The sequence below is a fragment of the Melozone crissalis genome, unplaced genomic scaffold, assembly GCF_028551555.1.
Source record: "Melozone crissalis strain CALT ecotype California unplaced genomic scaffold, PUWL_Pcris_2 ptg000029l_1, whole genome shotgun sequence".
Taxonomy (NCBI): Eukaryota; Metazoa; Chordata; class Aves; order Passeriformes; family Passerellidae; genus Melozone; species Melozone crissalis.
The window spans coordinates 13,358,945-13,383,469 of record NW_026535807.1 but is presented as its reverse complement, the minus strand read 5'-3'; the positions used below and the strand labels follow the sequence as shown (position 1 = coordinate 13,383,469).

At 37.8% G+C, this 24,525-nt stretch overlaps 1 protein-coding gene across 1 annotated transcript in view; it reads left to right on the top strand.

Moving 5' to 3' along the window:
• Window positions 1-24,525, top strand: part of CACNA2D3 (calcium voltage-gated channel auxiliary subunit alpha2delta 3) — a 383,943-nt gene that overhangs the window by 152,647 nt on the left and 206,771 nt on the right. Inside the window, exons 5-8 of the mRNA XM_054281044.1 lie at window positions 473-635; window positions 17,450-17,581; window positions 18,933-18,993; window positions 19,080-19,230. Of these exons, the coding sequence (XP_054137019.1) occupies window positions 473-635; window positions 17,450-17,581; window positions 18,933-18,993; window positions 19,080-19,230 (507 nt within the window). The remainder of the gene's footprint in view (window positions 1-472; window positions 636-17,449; window positions 17,582-18,932; window positions 18,994-19,079; window positions 19,231-24,525) is intronic.

The following is a 24,525-nucleotide window of genomic DNA, read 5'->3' as shown; positions in this document are numbered from 1 at the left end:
CAGTACACATTGAGTACACATCTACAGCTGTAGTTAATACTCCTGAGAAGTAAAAACACTTTTAGTTTGTCAGGGACTAAGTTCAGCACTGACAGCAGTTCTTGATCTGGTGGAAGTAAGCTAAACAGAACTCATAATTAAGTAATCATCCAGAAAAATATTTAAATTTAGAAAGCTTTGTATTAAAAATAGTACAAATATTGTTTATGATTAGAGCTTTTCTTGGACTGCCCTTAACATTTTCAGGGCAGCCAGAGAACTGAAACAATATGGGGTTTTCTTGAGATGTATTGATAAATCTGTTTTCATAAGTGTACCTGTACGAAGAGTACAGAGGGAATCTGACAGAGCATAAAAACTTGTTCTAGCTGGAGCTGTTAATCAGTGAATTGATAGATGTACTAAACCATTCAAACCTCATTTTGATGCTGAATGTGCGTTCTGAACAGGGAATGTGGGTTTTTTGTTGCAGTATGAATACTTCAATGCTGTGCTCATAAATGAACGAGATGAGGAAGGGAATTATCTGGAGCTGGGGAAGGAGTTCATCCTGGTGCCAAACGACCACTTCAACAACTTGCCTGTGAACATCAGCCTGAGTGATGTCCAAGTACCCACCAACATGTACAACAAGGGTAAGGAAAGAGCTGCTTTATTTCATCATTCCGCTGGCCTAACAAAAGCACACCCTTCCTTAAAAATGAAGCTGTTGATTAACTGTGTATTATCTGTGTTTTCCACTTGGCAATAATACTGAAATTTTCTATGGAAGAATGTTTTAAGTGTGACAGTTTTGTAATATCTTTTGTTTTGTGGCAGTTTAGCAGTTTAATGAGGTTAATGATTTGCATATGAGGTTTGCATGAGTTCTGTCATAGAGTATGGCAGAATATGTTCGTTCCAGTGAATTATTTTCCAGAATCTTCAAATCATTTGAACATTGTCACCAGTTTAATTCTGTCCTTGCTGAGATTTAGAATTGTCTTTGAAAGATACAGGATAGGTGGATGGAAATACTTAATTAGATTTATGCTTTCAAACTTCTGAGAATATTTCTAGCAGTAAACACAAACTCTGCTCTGACTTTGCAGATAGTATTTAGAAGGAATAACTTCTACTCCCCTACTTGATGTAAGTGCACATTGTACTAGCAAACAGCAACATTAGGTGTTACAAGTGATGGACTTTGGTCTAAAAATTTGGAATGTAAACTAAACTCAGATGTACATTTACTCATTTTCCTTTTGCCACTTGCCTTTAATCAGACAGCAGGAATTTGTGTTTTTGCAGTGTTTATGCAGCACCTATCTATTTATTTTTCTCAAGCAGTAATAAAAGAAAAATTTAGAAGGGAAGTGCCAAAGTTTCCTAACAGTATCTACAGTATATTTGTCATTGGTCTCTGAAAGCTGCCTAATCTCCTTATCTGGTTCCTCTTCTGTGTTTTAACTACACTAAAAGACATCTAAAAGGACATTAAATGCTTTCTTCTTAATACATTCCAGGCTAGCAATTGTGGTAATTCATGCAAGGATATTGTGTAATAAGGCGAATTAATTCAGCTAAGTTGGTCTGGTAAGAGAAGCTGTGGATATGGCAGCTTCTTTTCAAAGTTAGGATTCTGACTTGAGAATCCTGAGAAGCCAAAACTCCTACAATAGTCTTAAACCAGGGATGAAAAATAAATCTTCCTAGAGAGTATTTGAAAGGTTGTGAAATGATTAATGCAGGATATTTTGAAAAGACTTGGAAAATGCTTAAAGCTTCTAAAGATACCAAATGACTTTTTTTTTTGTGCAAGTGCTAATAGTTATTTCATCAAGCCTGTCTATAAATTAATTCATTCCAGAATTGCTAAGGAGGAAAAAGAAAAGGAAGGAATATAGAGGTCAGACAACTGTGCTTTTCTGGAGAAGGAAATTATCCTGAGTAGTTAGTGAGAGCAGTAGAATTAAAGAACCTTCAGGTATGTGCTCATGTTAGGTATTGAATGCATTTTATATGCTGATTACTCTTAGTTAAAGGCCACAGGGCTGGCTACATCTTGGCTTGGCCTCTCATACAGGGATTTTCTGTAGCTATGGGCAAGATGGAGTTCTGTGATGATTCCTGTTTCTACTTTGTGTATTCAGACCATCCAAAATTGTCACTTTATGCAGCTGCAGAAGAAAGCACATTTTTTAATAATTTAAATGTATTCCAACAGCAGAAATCTGGTTTGTTACTGGCATTTTCCTTGCACATGAACGTAATAATCTTGTTTGGAGCCTGTCAATGTCTGGAAATGGTCCTCTTGCCAAGCAGAGAACTATATACTTAAATTTTTGTTGCCCTGTTCTGTAATGCAGAGGGGTGATAACAAGTTAATTTAATCCTAACCTGAGGGTACAAGCAGTAGATATTGATAGGTTTACAACCAAGTGTCTGCAGAATACCATTTGTCTATGAAGGGCCTGTTGTTCATTTCCGAGTTATGTTTTATTTTATTGAATTACTTGGGAGAGCCACAGCCAGAACTCACAGTTGGAAACAGACAAGTGTGATCACTGAATAGTTAAACACAGGGTTCTTGAGTCAACATGGAAAAAAAAGAACCCTATTTGTAAGCTGATTCTAAACTTTTTCCTTAACTTTGGTTTTTTTAGGTGTACAGATATTGATAATTTGCAATGGGTTCAGAGAGGAGTCACAGAACTCATCAAAGAATTGACAAATGTGCCATGGACTGAGACCACAGGAGCTCAGTTCATTTAGCTTATTCAAGAGATGATTAAAGGCTTAATTAGTTGTTCTGTAGTTAATTACTAATACCAGGCTCTATAGTCTGGTTGCCAAAGATTGTAAAAATCCTGTGGCTGAAATCAGGTTCCATTAATTTGCAAATTGCACAACTGTGGGCTCGGTGAAGCTTTGGGAAAAGGTTTGGCCTGGTCACCTTCCACAATCACAGTGATGCTGCCCAGCTGTGGAATCACTGAAGTGCACAATCCCTAAACTGGGCACTAAATGAGGTTGGCTTAAAAACCTTGGCACATAAACATATTGCTATCCTTCATTTATCTTCTGGCTCTTTCAGCCTCTTCATAGAAAAGCTTAAAAATATTGATGGCAACAGCAGGATTAAATAATTCTCATTCTAAGGACACCTTCAGTTTTGGAAAATAAAGAGCAAACCTAAATTTCATTACATTTATGGTGAAATCAAGACAACGAAAATATGATAAATATCAAATCTATGTCGGTCACTGCATTCTATTTCTTCTCTTTGAACACAAAGTGTGCTCATTACCTATAGGATCATTGCCAATAGCCACAGGATTTGCAAGGCAGTATCTTTTTAAACAATTAATAATTAATTAATCAAGACATTTTGTGATAACAGTCTTGGCAAGCAGTAGTTCTTCCATCCCCAAATTTTGCAATTGTCCACGGTGTATAGATTTCTGAAGGAAAGCAGGGAAAAGTTTCCAAGTGAATTAGTCATATGAAAATACTCATAGAGGAAAAAGAAATGAAGAATGAAGGCATGTTTTTCATGTTAGAAGGAAAGTTTAATTTTTGGAAGTACAGAATCAATCTGAATCTGGTTTGGGCTATGCAAAGGCAGAGTCTAGGTGTAAATAAGGCACTGTTTCATTCAGCTGCTGGGCTCTTTTATTAAAAAAGTTTATACTGGTTACATAGAGGCACAAAATGAGTTCTCATAGGTCTTATTTTTTATGTCTTCCTATTAATTTAGAATGGAAATTATCTGGGACTTGCTGCTTTCTTGGACATATCTTGCAGGTACACTTCCACAGCTACACATTCTTAAGATACTCAGATACAACATTCTATATATCCATCAGTATATTTTAAACAGCTATTGTAGAAGACTTTGGTGCTAATGAAAAAATGATTAGTAATTTAAAATTGGTATGGCTTCAAAATTTGATTTATTACTTTCTGAGATGACAGTAGTATATTTAGAAGACTCCAGGAACGTGACATATAATTAAAAAGTAGCACTTGGAATGTGGGCCAGGCTTTCTGGCAACCATCCATGGAGCGCTTGGTGTTAGCATTGCCACTGGGGAGAATAAGATTCTAGGATGGATTTATGTACGCAAGGAAATGATGAAAGAAGACTCAAAACTGATGTTGCAGATGTTGACAGTGTATAAAAGAAAAATAGACTAGCATTTTACCTTTTGTTAGCATGAGAATATGGGTAACCAAGATCCCATATTCTTTGTCCGAAGTATGTGCTGTATCTGGGATGAAGAACCTACTCCACATTTTGGGTTTTTTTCTTGAATCTGTCACCTCATATTTACTCCTACTTGTGGACAGCAATGACATATTTTCTGCTATTGAGTTTTCACTCAGCAGTTTTTCCATGGAAGAGGCTTATGAATACTTGGATAAATGTGGTTTTCAGAGGAATGTAGATGAAAACTAAAGCCAAGGTGAGGGTCAGTGTCTCTTGGTGACACAGTTCTCAGTTATGGCACCTGTTGAAAAGCAAAGCCTAGAGCAGCACAGTACCAGAGGTGGCACACAGCAGGATCTCATCCACTTACAGTAGCTTTGCATAAAATCCAGGAAACACCAGGGGAAATCCATTGTCTCGGTATTGGCTGAAAACAGCTCCTGGATTTGAGAATTTGCAGTTGGTCTTTGTTTGTATGACAAGGTAGGCTTTATGTTTGTAGAAAGGGGAAGAGCCCAGGCTCTCTTATTTTCAATGATTCAAAAATGTCAGGATGCAAGCACTTGTCCTTGCCTTTTAAACTCCATTTCTCAGTGTAACAGCTTCTTCACAGTAAGAAATTTAGAACTAAAGAGAGACTTTTTCATGTATAAAATTATTATTTTTTTCCTAACCCCCTTGTATTTCATAAAATCTTACAATGTCTTTGCCTCCATATTTGGTCTAAGATTGATATTTTGGACTAAAATATTACACACCCAAGGACAGCCTTTCTAAATGTTTTTAAAAATAAAAATGCCTTGTAGAATGAGCCAAGCTTGACTTTGCTCATTGGGTATTTTGGACAGAAGTAGGGTAAGGGTGAGCATATGTGAGTTTATCTAACAGCCCTGGACAGTATCTCTGAGATATGGTGGAGGAGACAGATATGTGCCAATAGAGGTAGATTGGAGGAAGGATAATTCCTTTGTTTGGATCAGATCAGATGCATCTTGAGAAGTATGTTTTATTTTGCCTTAAAAAAAAACAAAACAAGAACAAAGTGAAACAATTTATCTTGGCAATAGAAGGGAAGTAGGCTCATGTAAGTTGATTTAAAGTAATGGGAGGTTTTTCCTTTGTTGTCATTTCTAGTTTACTGAATATATAATCTTATTTTACTTGCTCAGTTTTATAATGGAGAAACACTTCCTAGGGGATAAACCTTCATCCCATTAATACAGCTGACAGTGAAATTAAGTGCATTCTACAGCTTTGCAAGACTTAGCTATCCACTGAATTTTTTTGTACTTATTAAAAGTCATTGAGCAAAGAGTCCAAACTTAACTACTGGAAAAAAACTCCGGATTTTCCAATTTTCAATACTCTTATTTATTTGAAGTGAATTTTTGTTTTCATCACTAGTGAATGTCTGAGGAAAAGACATATGTATAGAAACATAAATGAAAAAAAAATTATATGTGTATATGTGTATCTCCTGTGTGGTGGAGAATGGTGCAGTCTGTTCTCACACCAAAGGATGTTGACATATATGTGTGATTCACTGAAGTATTTCAGGAAATATTATGGACACAAGATAGTTTTGTGACCACAGTTCTGCATCAGAAGAATTTTAATTTAAGCTGTAGTACAAGGTTAAAGTCTCTTTTCCTGCCCATGCAGAGATAGTCAGATCACAGCTCTGCTCTGCCTTTTGTTTGTACAGCACACTGATCACTTCTGAGAGGCGGGCTGATATTGTAACAGTATTTTAGTGCCGTTTTCCCAGAGCTTGTTTCCAGCAAGATTCCATCGTACAGCCTGAGGCACAGCTTCTCCCTTTAAGCTCTGTGACTATTGAAGCATTTCAGGGCTGGCTCAGCAGTCTGGTCTCTCCAGCACAGCCCCAAGTGCCACCATCACACACAGAGCTACATTTTCATGGTCCTGAAATTCAACTTCTGTGCTCTGCGTGGGGAGATGGAAGCCTGTGCTTCAGAATTCTGTGACATCTGTATCTTTCATCTTGGGCTTTTTGCCCTTTGCTCCCAGCAAAGCCCTGGGGTGACCATCACATAAACCCTTAAATGCCATTCAGAGGTGCGCACACAGCAGCACCATGCTGGTACAAACGGACAGACTTGCTCTGAACAGACTCAGTTTTGGAAGTTTTTCTTCCCAGGTTGATTTACAGTGATGTCTGTTCAAATTAGTTTGAACATGGAAACGTCCACTCCTGCCGTGGAGCTTTGTGAAAAGAATTGATTTCTGTCTTTGAAGTGCCCAGGGCGGAATGTTGATTGGTGTGTGGAAAAGTGAGATGCAGTGGGCAATGCACAAAGAGACCATATCAGCTTGTGAAGTCTACAATAATTATCTTCCATCCATACCTTTTTGGTACCTTCTTTCCGCTGCTACTCCAGCTGAACTGAAATGCCAGTGTCTGGCATGTGCAGAGGGTAATTCACATGCATTTTCTCTTTTTAGAAACCTGGTATCAGTAACTGCCTCACCTAAAAGGCATTAGGCTCTGCTTCAGGAAGGATCTGTGCTCTCTGCATGGAGAAGAAAACATGTTAGAATCAATTAGTGACTCTAATAATGATATGTAAAAATAAAGCATTAATTTTTTAAATTAAATTTTAAAGCATTTACCCACAAGTGTTGGGTCTGGAAAGTTACACACCAGCTTTCATTATGCTAGACAAAAGGCTTATACTAATGAGCAATGTTTCAGTTTTTTCCTTATATGAATACATGTTAAACTCAGGAAGTTAGGTGAGGTGAACTTTTAGCCCAGTGCTTGCACTGATTTCTTTTTAATGTTGACATAATTTATACTGAATACATTTCTCAGCATTTACCTACAACTATTTCTGACATTTCATCATGTCTATCACTATAAAAGAGTGAATTTTCACATCATCTAGCAAGTTGTATTTCATAATACTGCCACTTGATTTAGAATTATATTTTGAGTTCACTGTCATGTTTTTGTGAATTTTGTAATGAAATTTTATTCCCTACCATAATGTATTTGAGAGGGGAGGAGCCTTAAGAGTTCCCTCCTTCCTGCCCCTGACATTAGACTGTGGTCTGTAAATTCTGCTAGTTGCAGTTTTGGCACTAAGGGAGGATTTTTCTTATCAGATTGGCTATCTTTGGTCAATACCTATCAGCAGCCCAGTGGTTGGTGAGTTTATAAAATCTCTGCTATCATAAATTGCCAGGTGCCTCAGTAAATTGCTTCTGCATTTTGACATTGTCAGGCCTGGTTCTCTGTTAAGTTACAAAGTACACGTATGTTACAGGAAAGAGAACAGTTCCTGCACGATCAGGTGAAAATTATTTGCTCCAAATCCTTTTCCCAATTGAGATTAAAAGAAGAAAAAAAACCAACCAAACAAAACAAAGCCCAAAAAAATTATATTCCACTGGATTACAGATTGCCAGGTATTTATCCTGATATATTTAGAGAATGAAGGAGAAGCCTCAGTGCAAGATAGTGCTTTGTCTTTATTGACAGAGTAGACAGAATCAAGACAGAAAATAAAATTTGATGATCAATTATACAGCCTGAAGTTAATCTGCTGCTCAGAAAACTAAAAGCAATAATATAAATTTTAACTTAGAGAAAAGTCTGTCTTAACTGCCTTCTGTCTGTTTTTCTCATCCTGATACTGTGATAGAGCTGCAGTTGTGGAGTTTTTGAAGTACAGGAAGCAATTTTATCAGTGCTTTCCATAACTGCAGAGTTTTTCACTGATGGATGCTGAAGTCCATGAATATTTTCAAGCGTTTCTGTCAACAGGAGATATGGTTTATGTCAACTCAACTAACAAACATAAGGCACACAATATGTTGCTGAGAGTCTCAAACTGTGTAAATCAAGCTGTAAAATCCATTTTAATCCATCCAGTTTTTAAAAATTGGTTCATGACTGTAAAGTACACTTTAAAGTTCAATAATAAGTAAAAAGATAAAGAAGTCTTCATTAATAATAGTCTAAATTTGTTTTTCCTTCAATTAATACTATGCTAATGCTAATTCCATGTCAGTGCATTTGGAATACATTCAAATATTGACAACCATTTTGACTCTGTAACCATGATCACTCTGTATGAGAATGGATTTATAAAAATAAGTGATTTAAAAGTATCTTACAGCTCTTAAGGTATATTTGGACTTCACTTGTTTTGAGGACAAAATGACTATAAATATTTTCCTAGGGATTTAAATTTAATTCTAATCATTGCTCACATTTTCACAATTCAACTTGTTTCCATGTTTTGGTTTTTTTTACAAGGTTGCAACATTATTTTGCACAAAGAGGCTGTATGTCTTTGTCTTTCAGCTTTGTTCATGACATGATTCTTTGCAGCACATGTGCACTGTCTTTTGTGCCTCCCTTTGTCTCTGCCATCTATCATTTCACTGGCTGCTGAAAGTATAGATTTTATCATGTGACTTAAACCTTTGTTTAAAGCTTTCAGTTAGGATTATTGTTGTTACTGCTGTGGAAAGTTGGCAATCAGTTATTTGTGTGCTCTTTTATTGTTTTGTGGATTGACTGTGGAGTAGATTGGGTTGGAAGAGATCTTTCAGGGTCATCTACTCTAATTCCCCTGCAAAGAGCAGGGACTTCTTCACTTTGATTGTGGTGCTCAGAGCCTGACCTGGAGTGGTTCCAGGGTGGGGACAGCAACCAACTCTCAGTGACCTGTTCCAGTGCCTCACAACTTCATAATAAACAATTTCTTCCTTATATCTACTCTGAACCTACCATCTTTTAATTTAAAACCTTTATCTCTTATTCTATTGCAAGATGTTTTCTTCCAATTGTTTCCATCCTTTGCCTCTTTCTACCTTTATAATCACCAATATTTTTAAAATTACTTACAAACAATATGAATAGAAGACAACTGTGAATAATTCTGACCTCATAGAAAAGACATCAGGTGTAGCCCGTGTTTTTCTGCTTACCTTATTTACTTCTTGATTGCTGAAAACATTGCAAAAGGAGATCTTTGCCTTAGACTTCACAAATATTATTTAAGTTTTGCTTGAACAATTTAGAGACTGGTAAAGAATATTACCTGTGTCAAATGGCATTTCCATTGCATGATGCTCACTGCATGTTAAAAATGAGTTTATGCTCTACAAGTCAATAAGTGCAGACTCTAATCAAAAGTTTTGCTTGCATAGGAAAAAAAATCTGCTGCATGTAATAGTGCCTTCTCTAAAAGATATTGAAATTTGATGAACCACAACCATTTTTTGATTAAGTAAGGTTTTTTCAATTTGATACTTAAAAAGAGCTATGAATATCATTCAGTCATACTTTCCTATCAATGCCTTCCAACTGGCTGCCAAAATTGAGATTACCTATTTTCTAGAATATTAGACCCAAAAAAAATCATTTCTCAAGTGATGCAGAAAGATTATAATCTGCAGCTAGCACATATGCAAAACCATTTTCCTGTAAGGTGTGAAATTAAGAAATACAATCTTTTCTGTCACTGTTGTATATGATTTTATGGACCTTGCTTCTGAGCATTCAACATCCTGGAGCTGTTATTTAAATACTCATGGTCACATACTGTCCTGGACCACTACATTTATGTTTTGAAATCCTTCCCCTGGATTGTTTGTCTTCACTTTTTAAGGTCTCTAGGACAGTGTTTTCACTGTCTTCCTAACACTGGACATTGTTTAATTTAAAAGGAGCTTTCTTTGTCCAACAGATTTAATCAAGGTTGCAGAAAATGTCCTATCTTCCCATATTTCTTTGTTTTAACTCTTCTTGCCTGTTGTACAGAGATGTACAGACTTCTCTGCTGCTTCCATCTGGTTTTGCTTAAATTCTGCCTCAAATACGATTCCCAGAATTTACTCAGGCTGCTGCTTTGTTCTTGAAAAGGGCTTTAGCTTCACAGATTTTTTTTTCTTTCTCTCAAACCTCTGTCTTTAACAGCAAGCCTTTTGGAAACGTTGGCATGGCCATGCAAGATGTGTACCATGCTTTATCTTTGCTGTGTTCTAGTCTGTCTCTGGCTGTGGATCTAATCTGTGTGTTTCTAACACATCCTCATCACCATGGCAACCAGATGTCAGATCCAGGCGACGTGGAAACGTGAAGTATTTCCTCTAGAAAGCCCTGCTCTCTGCCTCCCCTGATCCAGCAGCTGTTGCTTAGTTACTCTGAGCTGGGCTTTGCCTTTTGACAAATGTGAGCAGTGAATGTTTGTCACTGAACACCATCTCAGGTACAATATTAAGAGGATTTTTGACCTGACGTGCCTCTGTCAATCATGATGCCACCCCTACTTCCTTGCTGCTTTTAAGGACAAGAAAGTGACAATTCTGGGTTTTTGAAAACTTTAGGAGTGAATATGCATTAATTAAATGGTTGTCTGGCAAAGTAAAAACTGTAACTTTATATGTAGGGAACAAGATTGACATTTGACAAGGAATAATAATAGTTTATCTAAATATCCATATTAATTTTGTCTACTGTTTTAGAACACTGTAACAATCTGCTTCTCCACGCTGCTGCATTACACAGGCCCTTTGATTTTTCCAGGGTATGTGTTGTGTGAAGAAGAAGGCGGCTTGCTCTTCTGGTTAAGCATTAGAATGCTTGGCTAGAATATAAACTGTTTCAAAATATTGTTTGGCTAGAAACGTACAGAGACATTTTTACACTATACTTTGTTTATTTAGGTGTCTCGCAGCTTTTATTTGGCACATTCCTGAAGGAGTAAATAGTGTTTAAGAATACATAATGGATTTTGTAATGTACTCATCCCAAGATACATTTGTACATCTGCTCAGTGTTTTTATTACTATCTTCAGAGGCTTTATAACCAGCTGAACATTTTCATATCTTGTATGAGTAAAGCTTCCATTTTACTCAAATTGTGCAGACAGTCTTGAGGGCAAGGAGGTGCTACACAGGCGCTTCCATTTTACTCAAATTGTGCAAGCAGTCTTTGGGGCAAGGATTATAAAAGCACAAAAGAAGTAAGGGCCTGTTGATTTGAGAGGATAAGAGGTGGTGATTTGCCATGGTAGTAGATAAGTGTGCTGTTACATCCAATAATTGCATATTCGTACTCTGTTGATGATCCCAGGAATGGAGCAGTAGAAGTTTAATTTGTTATAGCCCACTGCAACTGGGATGCATTCTACCTGGTAAAACATTTCTCTCTAAAGGTTTTCATGTCTCCATTTGCTGAGGCAAGAAGCATGATGTGTTGATAAACAGAGGATGACTTTGGAACCTCCTTCAAAGCATTATTTGTTGGTCCCAGTTGCACTGTGCTGTGCCATGAAGTCAGCCTGCTCCTGGAACTCTGTGTCTCTGAATATCTGTGCAATAGGAATGGAATAGTTTTTGTGAAATGCTAGTTAACAGGTTTGCATGGTCTTGTGCTTCAAATGGCTTTTCTAAAGACTGGAGGATGGATCTGTCCCCAAGAAATTTCCGTAAGGACAACTTTTATTTCCAAAGCTATGCCTTGCCTTTGTCATTCATCACTTTGACAATAGCTCTGAATAAAATTGTTCCTTTTGTAGGTTGTGCGTTAAATATTTTACAGTAGAGTTGGCTGGATTCAGCAGCAGTCACATTTGCTTTCTTTTCCCCTGCTTTGCAGTGTGTTCCACTGGCTTCTCCTATTGCTTGTTGTGACACTTTTCCTGGTCTGCCACTTACCAGAGGTTTGAATTTCCTGGCTGCTGATAGCCACTCTTCCATCAGACTGTGCAGAAATTTTTGCTTGCTGTGTGCTAGAACTGGCTCTTTTTCTTTGCAGTATTCATGACTAATTTTGTGATGAAAATGCAATGGATATAAGGCCTCTGTTCGATTTGCAATGGATATAAGGCCTCTGCTCAATTTGCTTGATCCCTGAGTTCTCAAAATTTGTTTTTTCTTTTCCACTCGGAAAACCATTTATATCAGTGGTTTTCCATGTTGTTCACCCTTTCTCTTTACATCATGGCATCTTATAGTTCTGTGATGTTGTATTTTCTTACTATCTTTTAATTTTTCACAGTCCTTAATTTGTATCATGCAAAAGCGTGGAAAGGAGTATGTTTCACTGAAAATACAGAAATACCCTATCTGCAGTATCATGAATTAATTTATCAGGATGACTGGCTTTTGGCATTAGCTCTCAGCTCAAAGCAATTGCTGGGTGGGCAATCCCATCTGTTAGGAGCATGTTAGAGGCAAGTCTAACTGCCCCATATACCTGGCTCCTGGGACAGCAGCTCTAGTAAAGCAGAATCTTTCTTTTTTGTCCTGGGATGCTCTTGACTTCTGCTCTGAGTTTCTCCTTTTATTTAAAACAGAAGTTAATATTCAGTTTTCATAGCTGGTTCCTATATGCTGTTTCCAGAGCTTTGCTCTAACCTGCCCACTGTTCAGTCCCCACACTGATTGCTTTTAGCTGTTACATCTGAGAAGTTAAGCAAAGTCCAGCCAAGCCAGCATCAAATGGGTGAAGTGGGCTCAAATCTCCACTGATTTGCTGCAGGACATTTTCTATAACTCATGAGAAGGCAAGCCCTTAGGAGACAGAAATGAATCTGCATCCCAGAATGCTGTTAGTGAGGAGTTTGCAGCTGTAATTCTGACTTTCAAATGAGCTAAAGTTAAATCTCAGTCTGTCTCATTAATTAAAAAAAAAATAAATAAAAATCTCCCCCCTCAAACAAAAAAAGAACACTATCCCCTCCACACCATAAAGCAATACAAAACATCACCTAAATGCACTCATGAAACTCAGCATAAAAATAAATACATCTGGCCATACTCCAGTTCTTCTGTTGCCACTTCAAAGGAGGAGGGTGAAGTTATCAGGGCAATGTTGGAAGATGAAGGCACTAAATGCTTACTCCTTTGCCTTTATGCAGGCACGTACTGGAAGCCTTTAGCATCCCATATTCCTGCAAGGGGGGAAATGTGATTTCTGACATTGGTGAACAGTTCCTAGCACATGAAGCAAAATGGACAAACACCTTCTTTTATGTCTACAGATGGCCAGATGCTTTGATCTGTGAGCTGATGCATCCACATTACCCTGGAGTCAGAGAGAGGGGAAGAGAGAGAAAAAAGTGAAGGCAGTTGCCAAAACTGGCATCCAGCCCCAGCTCTTGAGTCTGCTGGACCACCCTGAAAAGCATTCATATTAGTGTTGAGTAGTGTAATTATTAGATTGTTGGTATATGTCCCAGCAAAGTATGTGATTTTGTTATTCTTTAAAATATGACCAGACTAAATATGTTGTCAATGTCATAAAAACTAAGCTAATATTGTTGTTATCTCTGAGCCAGAAATGTGCAGGATTTTGCATTCCTTTTGCAGAGCTTGGGCCCTTAGGCTGTGCTTGCATTGGTCTGTGGCAGGATGGAGCTGCTCTGCAGTTTAGGGCTGCTGCTGAGGCAGTCAGATACTACAGGAGGAAAGATCATTTCCAATGCCAGCATCTTTGACAGCTTTCCAGAAAAAAGTAATGATTATATCACAAGAAGAATAGAATAGAGAGAAAAGTCTAAGGTTCATTAGAAACTTTTCTTGAGAATAAAGCAGAATATGGCAAGAAAGAGAACTTTCTTCATAGTTACTGAGTTCCTCAGTGGTTTCCCTTATTTTCTGCATGCTGCAACAATTGAATGCAGAATGGGTTGTGTAGGTATTAGTTTTGTTCTATAGACTTCGCATACTCTGGATTCTGGGGACATTAAAAAAAGTCATTACCTTTGGCTATTGCACATCTTTTAGCCTGTGCCCCTTCCTTGCCTTTGTTCAGTCCTTTTCAGGCCAGCAGGATCTGTGACAGCCCCTTAATTGCTACATGCATTTGTACTGTTCTTTGGCAATCTCATTTCAGTTTCCTATCACTGTACTTATTTTCCTGGAGGTTGGATTTATGTTAAATGTCAGTAAAAACAGGTAACATCTACACAAACAATGGTGGAGCAAAATCCCATATAATTGCAAGCCAGCTCATCTAAAAGACAAGGGAAAGGGAATATTTTATCTGCCAGGAAGCAAAAGCAGAAATCATATTTCAAGAACTGTGGTGAAAGCTATTTCCATTTATTATCTTTGAGCCCCATAACATCGCAGTGATGATTTTGCATTTATATTAAGATTTATCTTTTCTTTTTATTCCTCACCAAATTTCTGAAGATTCTCACAGATTAATTTACTACCATTGACATTTAACTATCTGGGGGATGCAGATGATGCTCACCAGTAATTGAAAAACTTAAGAATACTGTTTCTGAACAAAGTACTGAGGGAATTTAGACAGTTTGGTGTAATTACTAAAATTGGAAATTGCCCAGAACAAGTTTAACATACAGGTTATTAGATGACGATTTAGTGTGACATATGGTCAGAAATGCAGCTGTATTTGGGATGGTGCATGAGGACAGAGATGCCTCCATGTAGCAGAGTTATAAAGTTCAGAACAAAGAGATCCAGAGTGAAATCCCTCTGGCTGAAGGTGCAGCAGCCAGCAGACACTCATGGCTTCCAGGTCTGCTGCTTTGTTCTGTGCCTACATTTGTCCCTACACCACTTTTCCTTGTATTACAAGAAAAAAAAGATTATATCCCTCTTTGCTTCTTTTATTGAAGTGGTTGGTGCCTAAAATGTAACTTGATATATTGTAAGAAGAACAGCCATCATAACAGACATGCAGGGTGTGGGAAGGCAGGGAATTATCACCAGCTTTCATTTTGAAGGAATACAGTGAGCATAGGTCACACTTTAATTGTGCCCTCTTATTTAAAATGCCTGCTTTATGCTCCTTTCAGCTAAAAAAAAATAAGTCTATTAGTTTCAGAGTCACTGGATTAATGTTCAGGAGTTGGATGATGAGTGTTGTCAGCCTAATGCAGAATATGGACTCCACCAGACACGTTCAGGGAAAATTTCCTGATTTTTATTTCCATGGAGTTCTCTAATCTGTAATATAGATATATAAACATGTTAAGTGGCTCTTCACAGATGGTCTAAACAAAGTAATCTAAAATATCCATGGATATTTCAATATGATTTTTAAAAAGTGATTGATATCTGTATTTTGTATATACAAACACATTTTTTTATATGCTACTGGAAATACTTTGGTTCAGAACCTAAGAGGTGAATGACTTAATCTGTGCTAAAACCTTATGGAACTGGAGTGCATATAGAATTCAAGGAAAATTGCCATTGGGTTGGTAGGAGGAGGGTTCTGCTCATGAGTGGCATTAGAGCTCTGATTCATTAGGAAAGGACATGAAAACTTAAGCCCTGAGGAATCCAGGATAGGAGACATCCAATGAATTGATAAAACTGTAAAATACCAAGGCACAATGAGTGGTCTTGGAATGACATCCAAACATAAGTTTCTAAGAAACACTGCAGGTTATTTTAAATATTAATTAATTTAGAATTATTCTGTTTGATTTGTTTGGCTTTTCACTAATCCTGATGACTGCAGGGCATATAAAGAGCCTGTAGCCCTCTGGAGGCTTGAGAAATGCTGCTTTCTATTTTCCTCTAAATAGACCTTTCTAGAAGCACCAGGAAAAGTAAAAGAACAAAACCCAAACCCAACCCAGTGACCTTGGTCACTCTTTTCAAAGATAAATTAAACTTACTGCCTTATGTCAGGATTGTGATGCTGAGTCAACAGTGCCACTGCAATTTTTAGTGATTTGGATACTCCATTATACATGAAGTATAGGAGCTTAATCAGAATATCAGTGTTTGAACTGGTACTGGGAAATTCCTGTGGGCTGAAGAATAGAATTGTCATTTAGTGCTTCACATCTCAGGTAATGTCTAAATGCTGAACAATGGGCTGATATTGGGACGCTGAAATAGAAGCATATTTTGCAAACCAATGATAGATCTCAGTCTTGAGAGCTGATTTGTGATGTTTTGGTCACAGTTTATTATTGGGGTAAGTACAGATTGGGAAACCACTGGACAATGAAGGTTTTGCCAGCTAGGCAGGACTGAAGTTAGTGCCCTTAGACCAGTGACATCAGTTTGCTTGACATGTGTCTGGTGTGGCAGATTTTAAGTGCATATGTCGTCTTCTAGAGAAACAAGTAACTGCACTCCATGAGTTTTAAAAATAAGATCTGTTTTGTTGACCTTGCTTTTTCAGCACTTCTTCCATATAAACTTAAATACTTAGGTGACAGCAACATGCAAAGTTGTGTGGCTGAGACATTTCTATTTTTCTGCTGTTTTTTCTTGATGAATGCAGGGGAAGATAACAATTTGCCTTTTTTCCACTCCATTAAAATCACATTTGAAGCAGTCTTCTGAAATCAGTACAGTGACATTATTTTGCAAGCTAATGGCTGCTTTATTTCAAATACTTGAGCAAATGTTACTGCGTATTCATGTATGCACACTTTTGAAAATTAAATAATGCATCTGTGATTTCAGTTCTGCTTTTTTCCTTTCTATTCTGCTGACTTCACATAAGATTGAACTGGGAATATCCTGTATCTTAATTGTTTCTCACCTTTCAAAATTCACAGTTTGAAATCCAGTAACTTTCTAAGACAGGTTCATTGATTTCTCATTTCCCACTATTGAAGCAAATCTGCAGCTTCAAGACACACTTGAGCAGCCTGGGGTCTTAAGGATTGATGGATGGGGATGTCTTAAACAGAACAGCTTCAGCATCAAGGATTTGCTTTGTAGTTCTCTTTCTATGGAAATAAAAACTAATTGGGTAATTGTTGTGGAATGTGGGTTCGGTGTTTTCCAAATAACAACTAGTGGTATTTGTAATGAGATGTGTTTTTATGCATATTCAAGGGCAAAATAAAAGGTATTTCACTTTCTGTTCCAACATGAAAACTTTCAAACATTACCAAATTTAATGTTTAAAAAAGTAAAGTGTTGCCATGAGATATTCCATGCATTTAGGGAAGGTACATTGAATAAATAATCTAAATTAGATGGAGTTATTTATGTTCTCCACAACAAGCAAGGTGGTGGTTCAAGATAGATGCTCTAATAGGCAATTTTAACTAATCTAAAAAATAGTACCAAGTTTCTCTGTCCTGTTCTTTAAGTGAATTATTTATTTTGGATCACTTATTTGACAAAGGAAACGAAAACCATTTTGCAACAGTTTTCAATCAGTAGACTTTTGGGTATGGAATAAGCTGAAGATGGTAGAGTTTATGGGATTCTACTTATCAAAAAATCACTTTTCATTGTGTGTGTTCTTTATTTTTTTTTTCCAGATCCAGCCATTGTAAATGGAGTTTATTGGTCAGAATCTTTAAATAAGGTGTTTGTTGATAACTTTGATCGCGACCCTTCTCTCATCTGGCAGTACTTTGGAAGTGCAAAAGGATTTTTCAGGCAATATCCAGGTAGGAAGAAGAGAAGTCCTTAAAATACAATAAAGAATTCCATGGCTGCATTGAGCTATCGTCACAAATTCTGACTGCCACAGATACTTGCAGGTTTGATTTTACTTCATCTAGTTCTCAGGGAGATTTCCAATCAACATTTTGAAAATGTTGGTTTTTTCCTACCAATTTCTATTAGGAGGTGAAATCCTCATGATAACTCATGTACTCATAAAAATTTCGTTTCAGATAGAACATACAGATGTGAAAAATAACTTCTAAACAGGCTGTGAGAAGGAGAGCAAAAGGATTAGAGCTTCATATAGTGCTAAGCTTGAATTCTGTGCTCTATCAATGCACACAGTAAGACTTCATCATTATTTGTTTTATTTTTAAACTTCCACTTAACCAGGCAGATTTACATTAAAGAGTTTTAAAAACTTGTTTAAAACTTTATTTTCACACCACTTGTAATAAAATGCAATCACATCACTTGTATTATTTCTATAGAAATAGGTTAAAACCTATATTGTTGATTATTAAGTTTTATGTTTAATCCTATACAAAATTTACCACATTATAACAAACTATGACGTTAAATAAACTGGTTCTCAGCTTCTGTAACTTTGAATCAGGCTCATAGTGGGTATTGTTCCTTTGGCTAATGTGGCTTAGCAACCCATGTTTAAGTCTTGAGTTTAAGCAAGTTCACTATAAGCCTGTATGTCTGAAAGTGGCTGAGAGTAACGGCTACTACTTCTCTGTTAGTTTTAGGTTATACTTCAGTTCCCAAGCTCCATGATATTTCAAATATTAGTCCCCATTACCAACGACCTTATTCTTGTTTTGTGCTAGAAAATGAGTGTAAAAAGCAGGAAGTGTTCCCCTGACATTTTTTTACATATTTTTTCTGACCCAAAATCGGGAGATGTTACCTCTTCATAGTGATGCGAGTGACAATTCAGAGTATGACCTGTGAGTGAAGCAGGTACTGCAAGGGCAGCTCCTGGAGCCAGCCATGAGTCAGAAGTGCTCAAGGTCTGGAAAGGACTTGGCAAGATGTGATAAAGCTTGCAAGCACCAAAGACCAAGAATGGCAAGAATTTTGTGAAAATAGTGCAATGAACATTGTAGACCTGAAGAGATTTCAATATATAGTAGGCTAAAAAGGAGTGAGGAAAAAAATGATTTCTGGTTGCCCAATTTTAGGAACTTTTCTTCCCCACAGTATTTCCTATGTTATGATGGCACTGCCTGTTAGATTAAAGTATGAAACTCCATTAACTGCCACTTAGCCCCAATACCACAGATACATTTTCCACAGGTACTGTGAAAATTTAATTTAATATTTTATCTCTTTTTTTTTAAACAGGAATTAAATGGGAACCTGATGAGAATGGAGTCATTGCATTTGACTGCAGAAACAGAAAGTGGTAGGCAATTGATGACTGCCAGTGTTTAAGAAATTTGAAATGATAAAAAGTTCAGTATTTAAAAGAAGTTTTGTCTTTCACCTCAGGTACATCCAGGCAGCAACTTCTCCAAAAGATGTGGTAATTTTAGTGGATGTCAGTGGCAGTATGAAAGGGCTTCGCCTGACTATTGCCAAACAGACAGTTTCATCCATTTTGGATACCCTTGGAGATGATGACTTCTTCAATATAATTGCTGTGAGTGTCTCAGGATTTTTATTTTTTTATACTCTTTTTCTTCCATCATTTCTTGCCATCTGTCATGTTTTACTTCGCTCAAGCCACTTGAAAAATATTGCAGACAGGTGATGGCTGACATCTGAACCCGCTGGACAGAAACATTTGTTTTTTCAGTATGAGATTCTTTAAGTGTCAGAGATTTGGGCTGTTTGTCTGTGACTTGCAATCTGAAACCCCTCAAAGAAGTAGTCTCCAGTCTGGGGTTGCAACAAATAGTTATATCTATTTTTTTAGTTTGTTTAAACTTTGTATATTACCTTAACTTTTAACTTCAGGGTGTGTCTGCCCTCCCCCCTGCTTTTTCCCCTCAGCTTCTGCAGTAAGGTGCAAAATGGATAAAATGTAAGAATTAATAGATTCAGATTTTAGCTTTTTCTAAGGCTTGCATGGCATGATGAAATGCCAGCATAACTCCCACTGTTCATGTTCTGGTCTGAAATGTGTGTCAATGTAAGTTGTGTAGAGGAGTTGTTGGTGTTTACCAGCAATAAGAAATCAGATCCTCAGTAGCTCCTCCTGTGTAAAAGTGATTTCTCCATGGTACAGGTGCAATTCTCAAAGCTGTGACAAGAGGCTGATTTTACTGTACTTAAGAGTAATGGGATTAATCTTGTGGGTAAGGATGACTTCAACAAATCCAAAACTGACATCAGGACTATGATTTGCAGGGGCGGGAAGGGAGAAGGAATTGTTTCCTACATAAATTTTCTTTTGCTGATATTCTCTTGCTAATACTTTGTAAAAAAAGGGTTTTTTCCAATTTGTAAATGTCTTCAACTTCTTAAATATAAGGAAGATTTTGGCCTTTTTGTTTTCTTGCACAAGTCCTTTGTGTACTAAATTAAATGACCCCAGAGACACAAGTGTAAATCATTGAAATTGTACGGAAAATGAAGTACATGTGCATGAAGTATATGTACATATACTGTATTTTTAACACATAGCCAGCAGTTCAGACTGTCATATTAATCTCTTCGCATGATAATTGCATAATTAGCAGAAACTCATGTTGTATAAAGATATAATTACATACTTTATCAAAAAAAAGATTTACTGTCCTTTAAAAAAATGTGATTAACTGCAATCTAAATAATTTCTGTAAGTTAAAAGAGTGTTTCAACTAGAGTAATTACTAAGACGCCTGACCAGCCAGTTTTTGGTGTATGATCCGTGTTTCTCAGTAGTTGTAACAGTCGCTGTGAATTATGTAGGAAGAAAAAAGAAAAGTTGCTTTTTAGTGAAAATTTTACTTTGGGAAAATCAAAAGGCTCATCTATTTAAAAAAGAAGTAAAAGCATGTGTAACTTGAATCCAAACTAATGATTTTGCCTAAGAAGTACAGTGGAAATATTGTGTAAAAACTTTTTAAAAGCAAGTATGAAGAAGCTAATCATCACTTTTTCCAATTTAAAGTTCATTTGGAAATGAACTGAGCAGTGTGTAAAACACCACAGAGTCACGGAATTTTTTACATAACTTATTGTCAAATTACCCAAGCTTCTCAACAGTGACTCTGTGTTGAGAAAAGGAACGAATCAGCCACCTGAGCCTTTCCTCCCAGCATCCCAGGCTGAAATTGTGTCCAACCCCTCTGTGGGACCATTCCCAGCACCTTGGCTGCCCTGCAGCCTCTCCCCTTCAGGGTGAGCTGTGAGGCTGCTGAGCCAAGGGCTGATTTCCAGCAGCAGCAGCAGCTCTGTCCCTGCAGCTTCTCCCTGCCCCTCCTCACTGTCCCTTCCCTCCCATTGCTGTCCCTTCAGCTGGGTCACCCCTGTCCCTGGGGTGTCCCCACCTCAGCCCGGCTCCCTCAGGGGTGTCCTCACCCAGCCGTGGGTCACCCACAGTCTGTGGTGTCCTGCAGCACACCCCGACACCACGGCATTTTCCCAGCTGTGTTTCCAGATGTTTCCAGCTGCTGACGGCTCTTTGCAGCCCCCAGGCTGCTGTGCCTCCATGTGGGCTCCTTGCAGTGTCTCCAGGCACAGCTGGGGCTGGCTGTGAGGGCACAGGGCACTTTGTGGCCCTCTCCCACACTGCAGCCCTCCTGCTGTGCTTGGCTGGTGTCAGAAATTCTGAATTGCTAGCAAGAAGCCTATTTATTATGCTAATTACAGCATTTGTTTGAGGTAACTCATTCCCCTGTAGGTTCTGTCTTCTCTAGAACCTCTTTTAGGACAGATATGTGTGTGTATGTTTAAATAAGTAGAAACAGCAATGGAGAATGTGTTTTTATGCTAACAAGCTCAGCTGTTTAATTTCATTAGAATGTTGATGTGCAAATATGAACTTAAAGATGTTCATTGCATTGACAGAGGTACCACAGAAATGTTGGAGACCAAGGAGAGCATGACAGGAGTGGTGGTGAGGGGGTAAAGAGCTGTCCTGCTGCCTTGGGGTTCTGCAGGAAGAGTTTGTAGGGAGTTGCTTTATACTAAGTCAGGGAATGATAGAATATGCTGAGTTAGAAGGGACCCATCAGCCTCATCATGTCCAACTCCTGGCCCTGCACAGGACACCCCAAGAATGCCACCATGAGCCTGAGAGCACTGTCCAAACATTCCTTGGACTCTGCCAGACTTGGTGCTGTGACCACTCCCCTAGGGAGCCTATTCTCCACTCTTGAACCACCCTCTGGGTGAAAAATCCTCTCCTAATATAATCTGAACCTCCCCTGACTCAGCTTCCTCTTGCTGTCTCAGAAGGCAAATAAATAACAGTGTAAAAAACCAAAAAAAAATTGCTTGAAAATAGAACGAACTAGCAAGAGAGACCTGTGCTGTGGCGAAGGGAGTGGGCTTTAAATGAGGAATGGCACAGGTAGGCTGGGGCTGAACCATGAACTGCTTTCAAAATGTGCCGTGTGAAAGACACAGTGAGGGGACACAGCAGAGCCAGCCACTGGGATTTATGTTATCTGCAGAAATTGCTTCCGAGGCATTGCTTTGACCAAGTGCCAGCAGGGCAAATGAAATTTGTCAAGAACAGAGATGTTCCAGCGATCAAAACACGAGACAACAAAGCCCACACAAGAGGCTGCTTGGTGTGAAAGCCCTGAAAATCCCATACAGCTTTTATCTACAACAAATGTTTGAGTGAGATTGCATCTTGCTCTTTGTAATTCAGGCACAGCCTGCTGATGTGACAGCAGTTTCATTTCAAGGTAGGATACACATATGTCAGTCCAAGAAATCCCCTCTGTACCAGCAGATCCCCTCTGTCCCCAGAGCTGTCCAGCTGTGCAGTGTGTGCAGAAATGGATCTGCTGTGCCCTGATGGTGGACACTGAACCTTCACACAGCTGAGCCTTGCTCAGACTGACCACTCTGGGAGGCCACTCCAAATTGGTGCTCAGTGACATCCTGGGCATGTGGAAGTCTCAGACAAATCCCCAAGTACCTCCCTCTCTCCCCAGCCCAAAATCTGAGGTGGAATAAGAGCTTTATTAGTGTGGGAAATCTGGACAAACTGTCTGTACTCACTAGATGAAGTAAAACTTTGAACGTGAATGACCATGACTGTCAGGATGGCTTTATTAAGCACAGTGATTAACAGAATGAATACTTGCATGTATTTCTGCATACGTATAGATATATATAAATGTATATATATATCAGAAAGCAGGATTCACTGCAGGTCTTTCCAGAAAATAAAGAGAAAAGGATAATGTTAAAGATCATTTTAGCTTTCATGGGTAGGTTGTTGCAATATCCATCTGAAATTGATGGACTAGATGATTGAATTGCAGAAAAAATTATTGAAATACGAGAGCGGTTTTGTGCTGCCTATGTTAAAATTTAAGGTCAGTTCACTGGTGCATGAACAGAGATATCTGCAGCAACAAGAGAAAAGGCATGTTTTTCCAATTCACTTTGAAGTATAATTCCAAGTCAAGCATTAAATTAACAACATTATCATAAAACGAGTACTAATTTTGTCAAATGCTGAAATTTTAAAAATGCTTTTGTACAAACTCTACACTGAATTAGCAAAATATTAACTGAGCCAAGAATGTTAAATTAACTTTGCTGCTTTAGACACACCCTTTTAGCAAAATTGATTAGAATAAAAGTAGTTTTTAATTCAAAGCACAGTAGTATAGCTCCCAGTATTAATATCTAGAATTTTCCAATATAAATAGTCTCTCTTTTTTTTTTTTATTTCTACAGAAGAGACCATGGATAAATTTACTTTTCAGCCTGCCTAAATAATCAGATTCTGATGTGTGAGCTGGCTGACAAAGAGAGGCAGCAAAAATGCACCTCCATATGAAGTCTCCAAGCAGTGGCCTGTGCTTGTGTGCCACTTGTTTGGCACAGTAAACTATGGAAACACCAATTCCTTTGGTTCCTTTTCTGGACTGGCTTCTTAGGCTGGGCTGAATTGCATAGCTGAATATACTTTAATATAATTTGAATCTTTTATCTGTGTATTCTTGCACAACAAAATGGAAATTTAATTTATTTCTGTGGACCTTGTGCCAGGCAGTTTAAATGTGACAGAGAAGAAACATGGAAAATGCTAAGGAAGATGTATCCCATTTGTGTAGATGTGCTAAAACTATATATATCTATATCTATATATCTATATATCTATATATATATATATAATTTTTAGAATATGAATAGTATCTTATTATAGAATGTAGGCCCACAGCTCTCTAAATAACTATATGGTTTCTCTTAGTCCACATTTTAGCCTGCTTACATTTTTATGCCTTTTGTGCACAGAAATAAGAAGAGGGACAAAATAATGTGAAGCAGTAAGACAGATAACTATAACAACATAAATAAAATAGTAAATATCAGTGTAATTACATGTTTAAATTACAAGAGTAATCCAGGGTTTTTGAAGAGGAGCTTAGAAAGGAAAGTAATTAATTTTTACCTCCCTTCCCTCGGCAAAACCCAGGCTATTCCAGGCTATTGTGCAGGTATCAGCTGTCCCAGCTATTGCTGTCATGTGCAAATATGTCACATGCCAGGGCATGGAGCACTGGGATGTGGAAAACAAGGAAATGTGAGAAAACACCATGATGCAAGAACTCTTCAAAAGCCAAATGCAGGCTCTCCCTGAGGTAAATTAACAAGACATCTTTACTGGGCATTGCTGGGGAATTCAGCAGTTGTGAATCAGATCAGGAATGTTGGCCAGTTGCAGACACTGTGCCTGGTATAATATAAAGATAAACATGAATGCTCTTGTAGTTTCCAATGACAGCTACAGAGATGAAACTAAGAACAGGCTGAACTGGAA